General features: G+C 39.9%; 1 protein-coding gene across 2 annotated transcripts in view; it reads right to left on the reverse strand.

Moving 5' to 3' along the window:
- CSMD3 (CUB and Sushi multiple domains 3) overlaps positions 1-21,579 on the reverse strand; it is a 446,157-nt gene that overhangs the window by 95,971 nt on the left and 328,607 nt on the right. For both annotated transcript variants that reach the window (XM_078593568.1, XM_078593567.1), the window contains 8 exons: positions 15,214-15,405; positions 13,587-13,725; positions 12,026-12,213; positions 10,361-10,555; positions 4,392-4,508; positions 3,843-3,956; positions 2,699-2,794; positions 2,066-2,269 (listed from right to left, as the gene is read on the reverse strand). In XM_078593568.1, the coding sequence (XP_078449694.1) occupies positions 2,066-2,269; positions 2,699-2,794; positions 3,843-3,956; positions 4,392-4,508; positions 10,361-10,555; positions 12,026-12,213; positions 13,587-13,725; positions 15,214-15,405 (1,245 nt within the window). The remainder of the gene's footprint in view (positions 1-2,065; positions 2,270-2,698; positions 2,795-3,842; positions 3,957-4,391; positions 4,509-10,360; positions 10,556-12,025; positions 12,214-13,586; positions 13,726-15,213; positions 15,406-21,579) is intronic.

Raw genomic sequence — 21,579 nt, forward strand, 5'->3', positions numbered from 1 at the left:
TGACCTTGTAACCGCAATGATTAGTTCATAACAAATAGTGGTCATACTCTTTGCTTCTTTCGGTAAAAAACCAAAGAGTATGGATTCCTGCAGTCACGAAAGCTTCAAATCAAGATTAAATCGTGGTCATATTGGATTTTATCCACGAACAAATCTTCGTAGATTTTTGTTATGTACAAATACTAACGACTCGCCCGTCATCTGGATGTGACCATCCGTCCCTCTCTCCCAACCAGCCAGCAAAACTTGTATTCGTATAAGCAGTCCTGTCTCTCTCCAATGTTCTCTTGCCTTCTCTGTGCTGTATATCGCAATTCATTTTGATTTCGTGCTTTGTCTTTGTTCCTATCGTTTTTTTATCCATCTGTCCCAGTTCCACCCTCCATGTCCCTCACCGTCTCTCTCCCTGTTTCATCGTTCACCCTCACTCTCTGCATTCCCACCTCTCCCTTTTCCATCTCCATAGCTCCTGCCTCTCCCTAATCCTCTCTCCCACTACTGGACTGTACTTCTCACGTTCCCCCGCTGTCCTCGTTCTCTTTTGCTCCCTCTCTTTCCACACCGTTGCATGACTTTTTCACTCCCACCCCACCCATCTCCTCTCTGGCATGGAGGAATGCAGTTTCCCACAGTGTTACTGCTGATCATTAGAAAATCAATGCCGAGAAAAAAACAATGATGACAATACTAACTTACGTAGTCTGATTATTATTGAAGACGTATACCTGAAAAATGAAGGTTTCCGCACGCTAACAATTTTCATACTTAGAGGACATTAAAGTCTCAACAAATGCTTCCTTGCAGCCCCCTAGTTTGATAGTAAGCGAGAATATCACAGTTTAGACCAACGTACATCGAGCTGTTAGCATTCTGTACAACAGTCATACTTTTTACTTTTAAATCCCAGACCGACATTAAAACAATTAAAATCACGACCAAATTGGCACCAAATCGGCTTCTACTTGGCCTCGACACAAGGAAAAGGTCTCCTTCTGCGAGACGGCTGGTCCTCAAATTCAGTGGCACGAGTGGATAAAGCCAGCCAGGCGTCCCAGTAATCCACCCCAACTGTGCGCAAGTGACCTCAATCAAATGTTCACTCACAGCACTCGCTCAGTGATCCAGAAACATCAGGTGGATAGGCGGACAGACGAAGCCCGAGTAACACCTCGAGAGCATGTTTTAATCCATGCAAATGTCGAAACATATTTGTGCTGGAAATATAAATATGCGTAATAAACGGTATTGGCATTTAGCTTTTGTTTTTAGCATATTAAAGAAAATATATTTGGGATTAATTTTTAGATAGCCATCGTTTGTCTATCTCAGTGGATTGATATGGCATACTAATGAAGAGTGTATATATATTTATTTATTTTAAAATATAATATTTATGAAATTTCAATTGATGTCTAGAACCTGATATTCAGTGGACAGCTGATGTAAAAGAAAACTGCATTCAAGGACATGAGGTGGTAACTTATCTTGCATATGTTACTGCAAGAGCTGCTGAATAACCCACAATTTAATGAGTAGATAGACAGCAAGTAAAATGTATTTAGATTGATTGCATGCAAAATGGTTAAATGGAAAAAATTATGGGTTTTGTCTTGAGTTCTACAATTTTGGTATTATGGACAAGAGCCAATGTACATTTTTAAATCCGATGAACACATGGATGCAGGCACTTTGCAATATATACATATGCATTTGCATGTATACACATAGACATCAATGGCCAAGTATCACTATGTGCCGATGATGTCATATGGACACTTGTGTCCCGAGGTTAGGTGCAATTTAAAGCCATGTGCAGCTGTAAAGGCGTTATGGCAGGTCATAGGACAAATGCCAAAGGTTAATGTATACATACAGACACAATATGTCAATACCAATGCATTGTCAACTTATACCATTTTGGGAATGCGATAAAAGCATAATCTTGTTCATGCAGCTACCACAAATATATGTACGTACTGTACTTAATGTGAGTGACAGAGTCGTGTTTGTATAAAACCTGTTTATTGCAAATAGAAGCATGGTGTTGCATGTGAAACTTGCTCACCTATACAGGTGGGGAATGAATGGTTCCACTGCGCTAGGGAATTGGGTACCACGGTGCACTTCACAGCGCTCACCCCATTAAGGGCATACCCGGGACTGCATTCAAACTTCACGACAGAGTTAGCCGAGAAGTCGCTTCCGACTCTCCGTCCAAACCTGGGCTCAGGGACAGAGCTGCACTGCGTTGAACTCGTTCTCGGGACAGCTGCAAAATAAGCTTATGTTGAATATGTATGTGACTATACAATCGTTCACACTTGGCTGTCTATTTTGCAGGGAAAATAAAACACTATTTGCATGAACTAAAATCTAAATAATAATAGTACAGCGTCTATAATTGTATTTAAAACGGCATAGGCATTAACGGAATATCGTGTTATATAGTAGTGCTGTGTGCTAAATCTAGAATTATTAACATCATCATCCTGTTATACCTAATTGAATAAATAAGCAAAGACCACCGTTGCTAAGAAAAAGAACATGGAACAGAAAGCATTCTCTCCAAATAAAATTGACCACTATTAAAACGTCGCGTTTACCTAAGCATTAATTAACATTCATTCACACTGTGTTGTAGTTAATTGACAATAAGTCTGGTACTTTTGAAACATATTTACGACAAAATTGGCAGTACCTTGGTAAATAAAGTGGAATCCTTTGGCTGTTGTGTTCTTGTTTGGTGAAAATTTTATTGTAATTTGATGTGATGTACTTAAAGGCAATGCCTCTCCTGTAAATACAAACATTCGATTACTGCCCTATTACTTTGAATAATGCATTTATATTTTAGTGCATCATCATCACTAGCCAGTACCTATCTAATGCTGGCTGAAAACACCACATCAAGTGGGTGCCATTGCTCCAGTTTTCTCTTGCTATAATGCAACAATCCTGGTATGTGACAGTACAAAATAATTGTACAACCTATATATAATCATAAGATACTATAAATTGGCTAGCCTCTTGTTACATTAAGGTATACTAATGCTGAGAAACAGTTAACGGATCACAATACAATATGCTACTTTAAATAGGGGCAGAGTGGTGGTGCAGTGGTCTATACATCTGGTGTCCTGAGTTTGATTCCTAGCTCCAGCTAACATTGGTGCTGGGCCCCCTCCTCATTAACCCACATTGATCAGCATGGTGAAATAAGGTCAAATAATCCACATGACTAACATAGCTTGGGGGGGGGGGGGGCTTCATCCTACAATTGATTGGGCGCCACGGTGGCGAGATGTGAACTACCTCACCTGGTATACAGGAGGTCCTGGGTTCTATTCCGACCTTGACAACTGTATAATTGGAGTTTGCATGTTCTCCCCATGGTCACGTGGATTTTCTCCGGATTCTTGGTTCATAGTGTAGTGAAATAACCACTCTGCCACCACTCCTACATTATGTTTTGCACATATATTCAATTACATTTGGAAAGAATTAACCAAAGAACAAATGTATTTGCGGTCTGTAGTTGTCCTGCCAATCTAAGGCTCACTCCCACTCTTTAAAAGTTTAAAGTAGATTGTTTCATGCCAGGAAAATATGTTGAAATATGTCGTTGCGCCCACACTTTTATCCTTTAAGAAGTAGTTTGCTTGTCACCTTTCTTCAATGACAGAATCATATATTCAGCCAACAAAGGCAAAATATAATGCTTAGACTTCAAAGCAAGAATACGTTTTTATGATTTACGAATTGAACATCATTAAAGCAGAAATGTATCATATGCAAGCTTCATAATCGACTTTCGTATGATATAAAAAAAAAACTGGTCTTACCTGTGTGGAAGCCAGTCAAAGAGCTCAGAAGCTGAGACTGCTGAGATGGTCCATCATACACCTCCACAAAGTCATTGAGAGATGTTTGAAAATACACAAACTGCCCAAACACCACTGCAGGTGAAACGGCACAAGGTTAACAGTGATCTAACTCCTTCACCTTAGAAAATAAATGTAACTGTAATTGGTGTGAGTGTAAAAAGCCATATCTAATCTGAACACTTGCCAAGGATTTTATTCCAATACAAGCAGAGATGTCCTTATAAACCTACAGAAATGTGAATCCTTATGTGCACTGGAAGTTATTGCATTTTCAATCAAGCACATATTCAGAGACATTACACTTGACTGAAAAATATATATACAATTAACTTAAGCTGGATGAAAACTCGATTAAATATATATATAAATGGCCAATCAATTGTAATACTAACCCCTTTTTTAGTTTCCCCACAGAACACATTTATACGGTGACCATGCCAATAGCTTTGATTCACCAGCCTCGTATGAATCTAAATTAATCCGTGACACACATCACAATTTCCCTACCAAAATTGTCGTGCACGGAAATGGAATAGAGACAGTTCTGGCCACCAGTGTAGTTGCTTGGATAGCTCGGGGACAGCACAACTCCATCGGAGCCAGATGACTTCCCTCCACAAGGAGCTGTAGAAAAGACAAAGCCACATTTGGTGTCAATAAGACAAATCGGTGCACTATGAGCCACATAACAAAGGCTATGTCAGAAACCCAGCATCTGGGAACCCGATAATATTTGCAATACAATGAATAGATTACATCTGCCAAGGAGATGGAGTGATGACATACGCTTGTACATAGGTGCGAGGTGGATTGCTACATAGCAATGGGGAGCAGTTGTGTGTAGCAGTTAGCGTGCTGTGCTACGAACCCCGCGACCCGAGTTCAATACCCACTCACGGCCAACATCGGTGACGAATTCCTCCCCTCGGTCGACTCAGCTTGAAATAAGTATTTGGTGCGGTGTGTAAGCATCACTGCTGGGGAGACAATGGTGGCTGGGCGTGGTGCTGGCCACCCACCCCTTCGTGTGCTGCGCCAACCTTCATAGGTGCTCGCTAACAGCACTTGCTCCAACAGTCTGTTAAGGCTATACAAGGAATCTGTGTCTTTTGCTGCATAGCAGAACTGTGAGCGATGGAAACAGCTTGGCCGATGATAAAAATCCATTATTTACAGTCATTTTTCAATCCTGAAATATTGCCCCGCCTATGCTGTTGTCAGTCATGGGGGATGTTTGACCATACTTCACCATGCTCGTAAATATGGGCTGGTGAAGAAGGAGAGGAGGCAATATTATCCAGAGCGAGGTATCGAACTTAGGTTATGTGGGTGCATAGCTCCGAGTATGAACCACTCCATCACCATATTAATAAATGCTTACTTAAACCTTTAGGAATAATTTATGAAACTAACATGATTAAAACGTATGATATATTAGTCAAAGTAAAGACTGTGTGCATCATATGAATACATACATTATACGTTTAGGAATTAAATGATTAATGTTCTTAAATGACAGATACTTTTTTAATGTTAAAACGTGCACAAATGCACACAGGCAGCAGTGTTTTAAATGTACAAGCATGTATTTATCACTTTAAGTAAAAAATAATCTTCTGAAATAATTCAACTCAACTTTTACATATTGTATTTGAAAAATAAAAAAATATATGTATAGAAATGATTTTTTTATATTGTTCTAATTAAAGCAGTGTGCATTACCACCCACAGACAACTTCAAAATGCTGTGATTAATATACAATTATACACCAAACAATTACATTCAACAGATTGTGGTGAGTACACTCGCCTGTCACGATATGCACCATTAACTAATCTTTGACTCATTTGATGAAGGTAACGATTACCATTTAAAAACAGCACAAACATTGAGCAGTCACAACTGTTTGAGAGCGAGCTAGATGCTCAAATATGCCACCACAATCTGACTACTCGTTGCATTAGAAGCCTGATATTATGTACTAGTCATAGAAGAGGACAGGCCCTATTTGAAGCGTGGATGCGAATGGCGGTGTGACATTGGTGTATGGGCTCAGCGCGTTTGCCGCTTATCGCAGAGGTTAGCGGTTCAATTCTGAACGGCCACCCTGGTCAACACTTTGACTTAATTAACAATAACAGGTGCTGTCGTGAACGTTAAAGGATCGTAATGACGTAATTCTGATAAGTGTATGCCATTGTATGTCGGGAGTCATGATCCAAATTAAGAACCCTGTGTTCGTTCTCTGCAATGTTGATGCTTTTGTCTTTGTTTCGCGGTTATTGCTGTGCTTGCGGGGCAGCACGGATCTCCCTTGTAAAATAGCCGGGCAAATGGCGAAATGGGAACCATCTGCGTAGCAAATAAAATGAACTCGATTTGTCAAGTAAATAAAAAAAAAATACTCGCAAATTACTTAATTGGGAAACACAGGACAATCGTTGCCTTCGCAGGACCCTCACGAAAACAGCGTCTCGAGACTCGGTGAGGCTTTCCTGTATAAACAAGTGTGATACTATATATATACAACATGAATTCCTGCACTCACGAAAGCTTTAAGTCAAGATACAACATGTAATGTATGCACTACAGTTCTGAAACAAATGTTGTTTACACTTAGTGCGTTTGTGAGGGAAAATAACACAAATTCACTCTTACTGTAATCTTTTTTTTCAATCACCGGCCCTCCTGATGTTTTTAGAAGCACAAATACTCGATTTGGAAGAAAAAAGCACACCGTGGTGGAGTTCTGTTTAACATATTAATTGCTTGTTTTCACTGCTGCATAGCTTCGAGCATGAACACCACTCCAAGTGCCAGAGTTATAATAGTATTTACAAGAAAGCTCTGAAGGAACTATTTTTTTCAAAGAAATGCAGTTTCGTTCACTTGCATTCAACAAAGATTTTTTTTTCGAATGAGGTGGAATAAACAACCATGCAGTTGTTTGATTTGTTTTTAATTAGAATGAGTTTCAGGTTCAATCTATATACTGACATGATCACATTTTACTTCAACGATACATTTTCACAAATTAACCACTCAACTCCCTAGAGTGTTTCGTTTTTTCAAGGGCATTAGCGGTTGCTTGTTTACATTTTATTGGCCAGGGTGTGGGGTTGAGAACAATTTCAATACCAGTTGCACCTGATTTTAAATAATTATATGACACAGTATTTCCATTGTCAATCGATTGAGCATGCACTCGTGGCTTAAATCTATTCAGCAAATAATAAATGTAAGTTAAAATTGTGTTATTGAAAAGCTTAAGTGGTGTATTTTTAAAGGGGTGGGGTTCCATCAGTGGATTATAGTTGAGTGGAAATTATGAACAGGGTCATAGAGAGGCTTACCTATTTAATGAGCTTTGTAAATTTAATATTGAAGTTTGAATTATAAGATGAAAGACATTTAACTTATGCTGATAAATAATAACATGAAAAAATCGCAAACACAAATGACACCGAATGCAAATATTTTCACAAATATTATACTCAAATATATTTAGATGCATGCAACACTTTCAGCTGAATATGTATGTTGTAATGTATGTTTTATGACAACTTGGGATTAACATCGTTAACGTTATTTATCTTTATCAGGATATGGGTATATGAGACAAGTTCATCATAGGAACGCGTTCGTATTATAATGATAACATTCAAATGCAAAAAAATATATTTTTTAAATAAACCATCAAAAATAAAAACAGTGACGTATATTAATAGTGGTATTATTTTTGTTATCTCTGACCATTCAGATGGAATATAGACTTGATGGTTTGGAGGAAACTCCATTTTAATACAGCTCATAGAAAATCTCACAATGATTAGGCTTCGTGTAGGTCATATGATTGCAGCCAAATTTAGAAGCCGTGCATTAAAATTTCAAGCACCCACACACGAGTGATTGCAAACTCAATTGGGTGGCTTTTGCATGATAAAGCTTGATTGACAGGGCCATTTATGGAGCTCAATTTTTACTGTGTTGCATAGTCTACAGAACACCCTTAAAATTGGTAAATGCTGGGTGCAGACATTACAAATATGCTGCACAAAGCCAACCACAGCAAGCAGAGCATTCGGTTGACCTAGTTATATAATGCACCATTTTTTTCAAATGAAAGTTAAGTAGCTATGACCACAATTATTCCTGTAAAAAATTGTCAAAGTAATTTCCTGCTCAAATAAGTGTGGAGGTAGTGCTCTACTCCTGTTTACAGCTATGAGCCATTGACAGAAATTCCACATTATTATAGTGGAGATCAGAGTGGTACCTATTTTATACACCCTCAGGAGAATGATGGGCTGAGTCAACTGCCAAAAAGGATATGAACTATTCACCCTATGATTGCGATTGATTTACTCTACTGCTGAACCATCAGCCCGCATTATTCCTCTTTCGTAGTTTAAATTTCATATACAATTGTAAAATAAAATAGAAATTATATAACACTTCGTTTGAAGGCAAACACATACAAAAGACATTCGGTTACATAACTGCACCAAAAAAAGTGCACATGAAGGGAAGTTATGTCCTGTATAGCTGTGAGGTTTTGTGTAGGTGGTAATCTTTAACAGCATCTTGATGTGGCAAGCATACACCCCTGCGGGTGATAAGTGATGTTAAGAACACACAAAAAAGCAGAAAGTACAAAGGGCAAAAGAACTACTTGAGGGCAGTTCAGAAGTCAACTAAAAAGGGGGTAGCAAGGGCCAGCCAGCTTGAGGCTTGTAATGGCAAATCAGAAATACTTTAATGCCTAGACACGGATTTGCATTAGAGTAGGCCAAGGCAAAAAAAAAGAGATATGCTTGCTTGGTGTTGCCAAGTCACATCCAAGATCCTCATTGGGGTTTTTTCTCATACACTGAAATATGGTCCCATGCTTTATATTGAGTGCTATTGCCAATAGCATCCGCGGTTACCCAGCAGCACTTGTGTCACAAGCCTGACTCGACTGATGAGACCCAGAAGGTAAAAACTAGACCTTTGCATGCTTGAAAAAAATTCGGTTTCATAACGTTAGTCTGGAAAACCCCAATAGGGCTGACGGGCATATTTATGTATTTATATGTGGAAACAAGACCAGATTTTTTGTTTATCTATACATTCAACCTCGTACCTCTTCCCCATCATCCAAACCCTTCATGTAATATTTGTTCACACTATGCCATGTATTGCTTGTCGTGATTGTATTGTGCAGTTCTGTACAATTGTAGCATCACTATAAGAATCAAAATGCCATATCTAATGCCTATGTACAAGGTACACGAAAAAATCCGAACTGTTTCTGGCAAAGCTCCTGATTTATAAAAAATAAAATTGCAACAAGCCTACATAGCATGTTATTGATGACCAATCTGAGTACAACGGAGTGAATTTCCAACTTAGCAGTCCACATGTTATGAGTACAATTAGCTCTCTCGTAAAGAGGATATTAATAATACATCTTTGTTCAGCTCCACATACTGGATAAATTGCCAAAAAATGTCATGTAAATGACGTTCAACAGCCTAATACTTGGACAAAAATAATAATTTCTACTTTGCTTATAGACATAAATGTTGTATCCATAGATGTTGACATTTCACATGATGGAGGTCGGCTCCGCGTTAGGCAACGTGCAGTAAGAAACCTTTCCACCAGGTGGCAGATACGATGCAAAATGAAGCAGTAAATAGCAACGCAATTCATCGGATAATTGTTCATCTAAGTTCCTTCACACCTGAATATCGTACAGAAGAACAAAGGTTACAGCCTACATTGCACTTTTATAAATATATATGAAGCAATCTATAAGTGGTAGCATATGCATGCATGTGCACTTGCAATCAGCAGAAATCGTGCACATTCTGACGGTGAGCATATGCTCATCGTGAAATGTAGCGGATAGCATTCACAAACATTGGAAGCACATCAGAGTGCAAATACAGCATATCTGAAAAATAGCGAAGATTATGTCGCTCATGAGTGATGCTCCCATCGCTTTGTTGGTCACAGGACACAGGTGGTTTGACAGGTTAAAGTCATAAAGCAGCACTACTGGAAGGGCATTTAATATATGCACTGTCATACAGAGTTCACTCACATGTTAACCGTTTTAAACTTGTTTCGTTCTTTAAATAATTCCATTTCAACATGAGGTAATACTGATAAAAGTAATTTGGCCGCTCTGCCTATGAAGAAATTTGAGAAAACCGAGCACTATATAGCCCAACATACGGCATTGTATGTGTATAGCAATCCATTAAAGATAGAGAAGTTAGTGTTTGTGGTTACACATCGTGTGTCCTCTCTAAAGTTGAGCAGTTTTGAGTGTATAGGTTGTTTGAGCAATGTCATTTCAGTTCACGTAAGTTCATATAAATCATCTGGACTAACAAGAAACATGTGCTGGCCAAATCAAATCACACATTAATGAAAAAACCACATTCCCACTCGATGCACGCTGGTAAATGAATGAGAAACCTACCACTACAAACTGGGGTGGGCCGATTCCACCCGGGCTTCCCATCGTCTTTCATCATGCAGACAAGGGTAGAGTAGCCCTGTATGATGTATCCCGCATTGCAGAAGTAGGTAATGGTAGAGCCAAGCTTCATATCCGTACCGATACGAGAGCCATTCTGTATATGCCCAGGATCAAAGCAAGACTCCCGGGGTTTCTCTGATCAAAGAAAAAAAAGAACAATCAAATAAATAAGTAAAGAAAAACAACAACAATCAATGTATTACAAAACAGCCTTTGTACAAGGTTTTCGAAGCATATGTTTTCATGTGTGTCTATAACTACTCTGGGAAGTAGTGTAGGCTGGTATATTTTGATTGTATGCAGCCTTCTAACTGCTATGGGAATGTGGTAACTGAGTCTTGTTCGAAATGTATGTGTGCATATCGATTTTTCACTCTTATTAAATAAAAATAGTAGGATATTACTCAAATATATTAAGACTATAACATTCTGCAACGACATATCAACGCACGAAATGTTATTGTTTTATAAAATGTAATCAGAGTATTTGCATTTGTATTAGTTTATTATCTTACACATGTCTTCGTACATTTATAAATATACTTTATTGAATTAGTTTCTAATCATTCGTGTTAAGGCTATACTAATTCTTATTATTACACATGGATGATCGCTAGATGCGTATATTCAAATGGCATAAGCTTGGCAGCAAAACACAGTAAAGAACTACTATGTACCACAAGCTTAATTTCTGACCTGTCCATGCCTTCTTCACTAACATCACAAGCTATGAATACAGGTATAGAAACCAACATACTGCAATTAGTCTTGGCAGTTATTTCACCTCTATGGAACATCTTTGTGCAGTCGGACTATAATCTAATCAAGTGCAGTGTATCTCTGCACTTCTTGGATTCAAATCAGTGTGGCATTAGAGGTTTTGAAGCATGAAATTGTATACATCTGCAGAACGCAAGTTAAAGCAAGAGGGAACTGCAACTGCGTCTGGCCATATGTTTATGTGCAACTATCCAGTCGTATGTGCACCACAAATAAAAAATATAGCGATAGGGATTTGTTTTTAATCGACAACCGGAGATTGCTGAAACTCTAAGGTTAATGTGTGACACGAATGTCCGGTGTTGAACGGGCATCACTACGTTTGTATTAATTTTGCTAGTTTCTGTCAACATCATTTGAGGGCTGGCAGAGCCAATTGTGGCATGTTTTTTTTTATCTGTTCATACATTCATTGTACTTACATAAGCTTTGCTAGAAATAAACTCCAGTATATTTTTTGTTGCCATAAACCATTTCGCGACATGACAACACATCGCCTGTGTTTCATCCATCATACCTCGAATTACAGTCGGGATCAACTTCAAGTTCGCCTCTTATGCACTCACATTTGACATCCATTCCTATTATAGCTCTCTGTTAAAAACCTGTGTATGTGGCGACGTGTATTCCATTGTCCGACTATATCCCACAACAAGATTATTCCTTTATTGGTCACTTTCAGAATCCAGTTTTCTAATTTTTAGTACCTCTCAATTTCGTAGAAGCTATATTTTACTATAAAAGATGCACAGCAGGTACCAATATTAGATCAGTATGCTGTTGTTAATTTAAGGAGCATGACAAGGCTGAGATTCGGACAAATACCTCGGTATTCAATATGAAAACCGTTTGTGCTGACGGAGTCATCGCTGCGAAAGGCCATGAACATGCTGTTGCCAGTGCTCTCAATCCGCCCGGGCAGCTTAGAGCCTTGCAGGCTGGCGATCAGTGGGCTGGAAGAGCCTGGGCCATCATATATGTGCAGGAAGTCATAATTGGTTTCCATGTTGAACCTAGAGGAGAGAGCAAAGAAGAGAATTAGAGGAGTCTCATTGTGCATACCACAATTGTTTGTTTTCTTTCAAATGTTCTTAAAAATATACTGGTAAATGATATATGAACCGGTTTTTTGTATGTAAATAATCATACTCTCAGACATGTTGCCTATGCATTTCAATACAAAAAGTGAAGCTAATTTATATATTATATGACGTGTAATATGTATGTCAAAGTATGTACTTGAATATATTTTGCGTGAGTTATAATTTTCAAGTACTGGAATGTTACTTCATTCTGCAATTGGTGTCAATGGATATATACATATATATTTGTATGGCAAACATACTTTTAGAGGAAATCTTAAACACATATTTTTAGTTTGGAAACTTGTTTCTATTCGTTTTATCCTGAAGTGACCATTGATATATTTGATCTCTCATGTAAATTATAATGTCATAAACACATTTAACAAAGCAACTATTTAACTGCATTCACGGTAGAAACTCTTCATCAGAGAAGTAAAGGTGCAGCCTTGCAATTGCTTTCTCACTACTGCTGGTGGAAGGGCTTCCGCGAGAGGCAGCTCTGGAGAGGATTCGTTTAAAATAAACTAATAAACCATAATTTATTTTACGAGCTCTTTTTTGCAAGTGATCTGACCGAAAATGATAGCTCAATCCATGAGATCACGGGGAGAGCATGCAAACTCCAACTATGCAGGCATCAGGGTCGGGATTTACCCCTGGACCTCCTGTATACCACGCGAGGTAGTTAAGATCTTACCACCTGGCCAGAGATGGGAGTACCCACACTTTACCCACCACGAGCGACTTGTTGGTCGACTGTTTGTGCTCTACCCATTTATACTGCTGGGTGGGGAGAGGCAGGAGGGAGGGGATTAAAAGCTAAAAACTCTACTGTTGTTGCAACTGCCACGCCAGGAGATTGCGATAACGACCTCTGGATTTGCAAGTCCAGTGTGCTGACCATTACGAGATGGCAGAATCCAACAGAGAAGCTTCAAATTTAAAAGTACAATATGCACACTTTATATTTTGTATAATAACCTTTGTATAAAATAAATGGAGCTCCTATTTGGCAATTCGTCCATGCAAACAGCATTATGCACATATTTCACACAAAGGTTGCATTGAACAGGATTTGTTTACTGCTTGGATATCTTCCCCTTCGATGCTTGGAAGCTATCAAATGCAAAACACTTGGCCCGCACAACATTACACCAGGCGATGTGTATTTAGATTGAGTGATTCAAAGATGACAGTTAAACCTGACAGCAGCATCCCCCCCCACCTTCAATTGATCCAACGGTTGCATAATACAAAATCTGGACTAAGGCGTGCAATAGGCATAGTGTGAGCTGTCATACCTGATGAACGTCAGTGAAATAACGTATTCAGCAGTGACAGTGACTCTCCAATTGCACTCCTTCCCGTGTGGATAGGGCAGTGGATAATTAGGTGAGAGGATGATCCCGGAGGGGCCCGTCAAGTTAACACCGCAAGGGGCTGTGGGGACACAAACAAACCCACACAAACTATAGACATACAAATAAATACTGCATTATCTGTCAAGTACTCTTCTGGAAACGTTTTGATCCGACGTTCCTCCAAACTGAAAATGTAATTGCTTTACTTAGGCAAGCATTCGGGAGAGTAGAAACTGGTAATTCATGGCCGTATTTTTTATGAACTTTTAATTATAAACACCAAAAACATTAAAGTAATGCTATTTAATGTTCTTTAAGTAATATAAGTAGCATAATTTGTTTTTAAAACTATATCATAAGGAGACATGCTCATTCTCCTCTACTGTAGTCCGCGGAGTGCTGTGTATTAGCTTGTATTGCAAGAACAGCTGCCACTTGGCTAGTTTTCTTGGCTAGGCCATAGCAGGGCATTAGAAAGGTTAAGTCGAAATGTCAGACACTTTGAGTTGCCGAAGAATTTAAGTGCCATATAAATTCAAATCCTTATCTTGGTGGATGTAAAATCACCTGTGTGTATGTATATGTATAAACATATCAAACCCCTACACACAATACATATATGCATGAGGATATAAGTGATCTACAGGGAGTAAACAAGTTAACAAGAAAGAATGAAGGTTTTTCTTTTGATAACTCACCAATTATTCTGACATGGGTTTATAATCAGAAATATATAACCATTTACATTGAATACAAATACCTTATGTCAGTAGCACGTTGAAACAATCATTGCAGATTGGCATAAATTGAAAATATAAATAACATTTCAAAACATTGTTTTGTATTTGCAACTTTGTTTTCATAAACCCACCGAACATGTTCTTCTTTAGGCAGCATTGGCATGTTGGAAAAAAAGTATTAACCAGCTCAGATTTTCTGATGATGGTCATTACAGGGCCAAATGAAAATAAATTACAGAAGTATGATATAAAAACTTTGTGATTGAAAGACTCCATACATAAGGGAGCAATGTTGGCCTCAGCATAAATATAAGGAAAAAATAAATAAAATATAAGCTTGCTAACAACAAAATAAACCCCTTATACGAGGGACACAGCTGGAATATAAAACAGTATTTACTACTTTTATTTATATTTTACCAGGTAAGGCTCACTGAGCTATCTCGTTATTTTTCAAAAACGACCTGGCCACATACGATAGCTCAACGAAGTGGTTTATCACAGGGCAATTTATAGCAGTCTTATCCAGAGCAATTACTGCAGGTAGATTGCGATAAAAACAGGATGACAAAGAAGCAAGTGAGAGCAAGTGTTAGTGTTTTGGAGAATATCGAAACGTGACAATGAAACGCATACACCTATGCACAATAATGGATAATTTATTCATGCAATATTCACATATTGCGATTCAGGAACACAATCAGGACATAGGTACAATAGATTAAAACAATCTAGGGTATATATTTCTTTCTAAAGGCAATGGGCTCTCATCTAGTGGTGACGAAAGACGTGTGTACATGACGCGGCTGCACGGCATGCATTTCTACCAGTGCAGGAAGGAGGGCTTGGGTGCCAGTAGTAGCGGTTCTGCTTCTGCATGCAGGTGATGGTGGCAGCTCCCTGCAGCTCGTAGCCTGGCTGGCACTGAAAGGACACACTCTCGCCAACCTCTCTTCCCACTCCGATCCGCGTGCCATTTGCAGGCACACCGGGGTCGCGGCAAGACTTTGCCACGGCCGCTGCACAAGCAGACAGCGTCAGGGGAAGGGTAACAAAATGGGCGAGAGGCACCGGGAGATTGAAATGTTTTTTTTCTTACTTGAATAAAAACACAAGTCAGAAGAGTAGAACAAGAACCTTATTTTAGTTATTCTACATCAGCAGGAATTGTACTTTAGAAGGAAACTTAAGTACAAAAACAAAGACCACCAAAATTTACATACAGACTGCTGGGACAAATGCCCTTAATGAACACTTATTCAAGTCGGAAATACATACACATACACAAAGACATAGATCCCCCATATAGCCTTAACAGACTGTTGGGACAAATACTGTTAGCGAGCACCTATAAAGGCCAGCATGACACACGAGGGGATGGGGTCTCCCCAGCGGTGATGTTTACACACCGGACCAGGTACTCATTTGATGCTAAGTCGACCTAAGGGTGTCCCAGGACCCGTTCAGATAATCGTCACTGGTGTTGGCCGCGAGCAGGAATCGAACTTGGGTCCCGGGGTTCACAGCGCAGCATGCTAACCGTTGCACTACCCCTCCCCACACATGCACACACACACAGCACTATGAAGTTGGTAAATAAAATATATGGCCGTTTGTTTGGTTGAATTGTTTTGTCTCGAGCAGAACGCAAGAACGGATGAAGAGGGCAAATTGTTAAATAACCCCAACAAACAGCCAGAATTCACTTCTCTCTGGTTAACACTCAAGCCCACTTGTGGTGCAACAGTTGCATATAAGGCTGAAGACATTCGAGTAATGCACACACATTCAGTGTGCATTCAGAAGATCGAATCAACGTGCTCCATGTCTTCAAAGGAATATTCAAAACCCTTTAATTGTGATTTGTGACAACCCATGAAATAAACGATTATAATTGGAAATATAAACGCACCATTGTGTACCCAATCACGACACACCCGATGCACATTTCAAATAACGTCTTGCAGCCACTGAAACGCAATGGGTCTCCAGTCTATGCAATGCTGCATTTATTTATCAGGCCGTGATGTATGGTACCTTCCATTTTTAAAAGGGTTATTTAGCATCATGCCCTCAATCTAGTTCTGCCTTGGGCAATACTCGCCGCAATGCATAGGAAACAGGCTAGCGTCGAATAAGCACTGCCAGCCAGCTCAGCAGCAGGGCAGGCTGTGAACTGATTTAGTGTTGTACTTTACTCCACATAACCTCTAAGAACCTTGTCCATGGGAAGGCTACGCATGATTGATCAAAAACCACAGATATTGTGGCCAAATGCATATGTCATCCATTAGCACCGATTGACATAATCAACAAAGCACACGTGCCATCATTTTCCCCGTGCATTACGAGTTTTATTCAAGGTTTTCTGGTATCAACTGTACTCAAATAATTATCAGAGGATTCTACATGTCAAGTGTCTTGCAGAGGTATGTGTGTGTAGAGTGCTTTGTTTATCTTATGCTCATCTTTAGTAGAACATTATGAATATTCGAATGTTTTAATTGGTATGTAATAATACAAACAACATTATATACTGCAAATTATGTATACAACATTTTTCATGTTGGCAAAGTCTGTAGCATGTATAATGTCAAACAAACACGTAAAAAAACACGTAATAATTATTACACAAGATAAGGAATCTGAGATTGCAATTCCCTTTTGGAGAGCAAAAAGTAGTTTTGCATTTCTTATATAAAAAAAAAACTTGCATGCAAATAAAAAAACTAAAACGCGACTTTAATGCATCACATTTCATGTATTAGCTTTGCTACCAGGCTAGTCTATGTTGTGTTGACAGAAAGTAGGTAAATTATAACCCAATCCTGACTTTGCATTTGGATGAAGCTAAATACCCTTAGGCTATCAACAGTCAAACCCATTTTAGATGGGAAATATGTTTTTTCAAGGTGGTAGGTAACCTGAGCTTCAAACATGTAGGAGAATAATTCTGCTGATGCAATCAACACAGAATATAAAGGCAAGGAGTTTCAGAATGGATCCCAAGACAAAACAGATTATTTGTCTCAGGATGAGCCATTAATCACTGCAAAGATAGGATGAGTATGGGTCACACCTGTATCAGATGCTCAGCAACGCATGAAGCAACAGCAGCACAAAACGTATGACTTCAGTCAGTAGCAGTGTTTAAACGGATGGCAGGGTGCAGTTTTGGTGCAGACCAGAGAGACAATTGTGGCCTCTGTGGTACCGCTGTCAATAGCTTTGTGCGTGTTGATAAATATGCTTACAAGCAGTGGGCACAATGGCGCTAGATTTACATCCCTTGGCAAATAGAATCCACTAGTAAGCACGGCCATCGCTTTTACTGCACAAAAGGGCAAATTACTTCAAACTAATGATCAATAGGCACAGTGCTGACATTATATATGTTTTATTCAAGGCAATGGCAACGAGTGATTTTGATTAGAAAAGCAATGCACTCTGGTGCATGCTATGTGTGCAGTATACAGATATATGCTGTTCTGGACAGCTTTATTGCTGGAAAGCTTGGTTTACATTTATGTGAAGAGCCAACTCAGCATTGTCAATATAACTTTAAGGAGAGATTATTTTATTTGCAAAAAATAGTGCTCAGGCAAGCATAAACGAGCGAAGTGCTGGGGTTTATGTTGGAAGACAGGTGTGCAAGGAATAGAAATTTAAATTCGATAAACTCTTGTTTACGACCATAAAATATGTGGTTGCTGTAGCCCTACACCTCCTACCCGGTAACGTGACAATGTACCATGGACCACAGTAATACAAGTATGTATATGAAGAAGCAAAAGTGCAGCCCTGAAATTACTTCCTCGTACTTCTGCTCGCAGAAAGGCCTCCACTAGATGTCCTTGGCCTACTCTTCTATTCTGGTCAGACGTATTAGAAGATGGGCATTGCCACACTTTGCTCCACCACACATGACCTGTAAATCGACAAACTGTGGTGTGCCCATTTAAGCTCCTTGGTAATCTGACGAAGGGAGTCCAGTATGCTAACCTTTACATTGTTGGCAGCATCCCAATATATATGCACGTAAATATATTCTTAGTAAACATTGGATACAAGTCTAAAAGGGTTACCACGTGCTGAGTCAAAACACAGAAAAAAGGATTTCGAAAACAGGAGAGACCATTTTAAGTGTTAACCTTTAAAGATGCTTGAATGATTAGCTTTTGCAAACTGCCCGAGACATCAGAGCGACAAATCATATCTTTCGGCGGTAATGTCACTGATAATGTATTGCCCGCAGTTGGGGAGCACGCCCCTTTTCACCCGCAATAAAACTTGAGCTCATAAAACTATTTATCACACGCCGAACGAGACAGTGCTTCGACGTATTAATAGCTTTTTCCACAGATTTGGCATCGTCATACTGTACACCGCATATCTCGGTCGGAGGTATTGCTAAATCATATCCGGGGCTAAGTAACGAATTTTTTGTCATTCCAATTTTAGTGTGATTACCATCAATGCAGGAATATATGTATGTTGGACCTCTTTCGCACCGTACATAGCTAAATGTGCTAATCGTAGGTGCAGGGGAAGGACAACAAACTAAACACAAAAAGCAGTCCTCAAGAAAAGAGTTTTCAATCTAGATTTAAAAGTGCATAGCTTCAGTGGCTTCCTAATATCAGAAGGAAGAGCATTCCAGACGGCCGCAGAAAGCCCATCTGAACGTGTGCGACGCAGTGACCGCCTTTGTTCGATGGCTAGCCAAAATCCGCTACGAGATATGCGTAATTACAAGTTTGCACGTGCGTGAACAGAGGTGTATCTAAACACGTCTGCTTTAAATCAAACGATCGCTTTGTTTTTACTGAGAAATTGAACATCGCTTAGTCTGCAACAAAAGTAACTTTGTTAAACATTAGGCACCCTGACCCGTGTGATGTTTTCCAGATTAATTAAATGACACGGGGGACCCTATTATGATCTTTTTTTTTCTCACAAAGTGTCCCCCTCCTAAATGTACCGGGCCTGAATTTTTTTTTGCTCGGAAGACGTTTTTTTTTGTCCTTTATGACTTCAAAATTGAGTAATTTTAAAAAAGAGGTATAGTTCACACTAAGGGGGGAACACGACTTTTGGTTGAAGCTGCCTGTCATCACTGGGATCAATAAAACAATCCAGAGGAGCACTAACTTTTCAAATGGAATTTCATTCATTATTGAGCAAGAAGCACACCGGCGGTGCACTTTTATTGCTTCCAACGCATGACGTTATTCCCCCTTCTTTATTATTTTGGTAATGTCAACAATTCCTCAAAACAAAACAGAGTGGGATATAATCGCTTGGCATTTTTTGCACATTCAGTCGCACAGAGAGCAGTAATTGCTCGTGAGCATTGTACTCATGAACCTGGATACATTGAAAAGTGTATTCCTTTATTTAGTATACACTGTACATTTAGCCTGCATATATATGATACAGTGAGGGAAAAAAGTATTTGATCCCCTGCTGATTTTGTACGTTTGCCCACTGAGAAAGAAACGATCAGTCTATAATTTTAATGGTAGGTTTATTTGAACAGTGAGATACAGAATAACAACAACAAAATCCAAAAAAACGCATGTCAAAAATGTTATGAATTGATTTGCCTTTTAATGAGGGAAATAAGTATTTGACCCCTCTGCAAAACATGACTTAGTACTTGGTGGCAAAACCCTTGGTGGCAATCACAGAGGTCAGACGTTTCTTGTAGTTGGCCACCAGGTTTGCACACATCTCAGGAGGGATTTTGTCCCACTCCTCTTTGCAGATCTTCTCCAAGTCATTAAGGTTTCGAGGCTGACGTTTGGCAACTCGAACCGTCAGCTCCCTCCACAGATTTTCTATGGGATTAAGGTCTGGAGACTGGCTAGGCCACTCCAGGACCTTAATGTGCTTCTTCTTGAGCCACTCCTTTGTTGACTTGGCCATGTGTTTTGGGTCATTGTCATGCTGGAATACCCATCCACGACCCATTTTTCAATGCCCTGGCTGAGGGAAGGAGGTTCTCACCCAAGATTTGACGGTACATAGCCCCGTCCATCGTCCCTTTAATGTGGTGACGTTGTCCTGTCCCCTTAGCAGAAAAACATCCCAAAAGCATAATGTTTCCACCTCCACGTTTGACGGTGGGGTTGGTGTTCTTGGGGTCATAGGCAGCATTCCTCCTCCTCCAAACACGACGAGTTGAGTTGATGCCAAAGAGCTCCATTTTGGTCTCACCGGACCACAACACTTTCACCCAGTTGTCCTCTGAATCAATCAGATGTTCATTGGTAAACTTCAGACGGGCATGTATATGTGCTTTCTTGAGCAGGGGGACCTTGCAGGCGCTGCAGGATTTCAGTCCTTCACGGCGTAGTGTGTTACCAACTGATTTCTTGGTGACTATGGTCCCAGCTGCCTTGAAATCATTGACAAGATCCTCCCGTGTAGTTCTGGGCTGATTCCTCACCGTTCTCATGATCATTGCAACTCCACGAGGTGAGATCTTGCATGGAGCCCCAGGCCGAGGGAGATTGACAGTTCTTTTGTGTTTCTTCCATTTGCGAATAATCGCACCAACTGTTGTCACCTTCTCACCAAGCTGCTTGGCGATGGTCTTGTAGCCCATTCCAGCCTTGTGTAGGTCTACAATCTTGTCCCTGACATCCTTGGATTCCAAGAACACAGGATGAGATGTTACTATCCTTTGTGCAAGCACTTCCAAGAGTTCATGAACAGTGAGCCTGGTGAAATTTGGGGAGCGCATCGTCAGTAGTGAACCTTTGGTTCCTAGGGTGTTTCGGCCTTTCATACTATACACCCTCCCCAAAGGCGGCCAGCGACAGGGTGATCAATCCTACGCTTGCGTCCCATTTCCAATTAGTCATAGGAGTTGCCTTGTTGTTGATAGCCAACATCCCATGGGACAATGCATGGCAGGGGCGTCCTCCTCCCTGAGTCAAACATTGTTGACTGCATACCTCCTGGCCCTCTCACTTTGGGGCCCAGCTGGGGTCTTTCCTCTTCATCCAGAGCCACTGACTGCTGCCTTCTGCCGCCTCCGATACAGCTCTGATTGCCGAACGCTGGCTCTGGCCCTTAATTCCCAGGTCTCTAAGCAGTCTGGTTGTAGATGTTGCCACAACACCTCTGCAGCCCACCTCCACTGGTCGGACTTCTGTGTTCCAGCCATGATGCCGTGCTTCGGCAGC

This window comes from Lampetra planeri, chromosome 4 (assembly GCF_965212315.1).
Source record: "Lampetra planeri chromosome 4, kcLamPlan1.2.h2, whole genome shotgun sequence".
In the NCBI taxonomy this organism is placed as follows: Eukaryota; Metazoa; Chordata; class Hyperoartia; order Petromyzontiformes; family Petromyzontidae; genus Lampetra; species Lampetra planeri.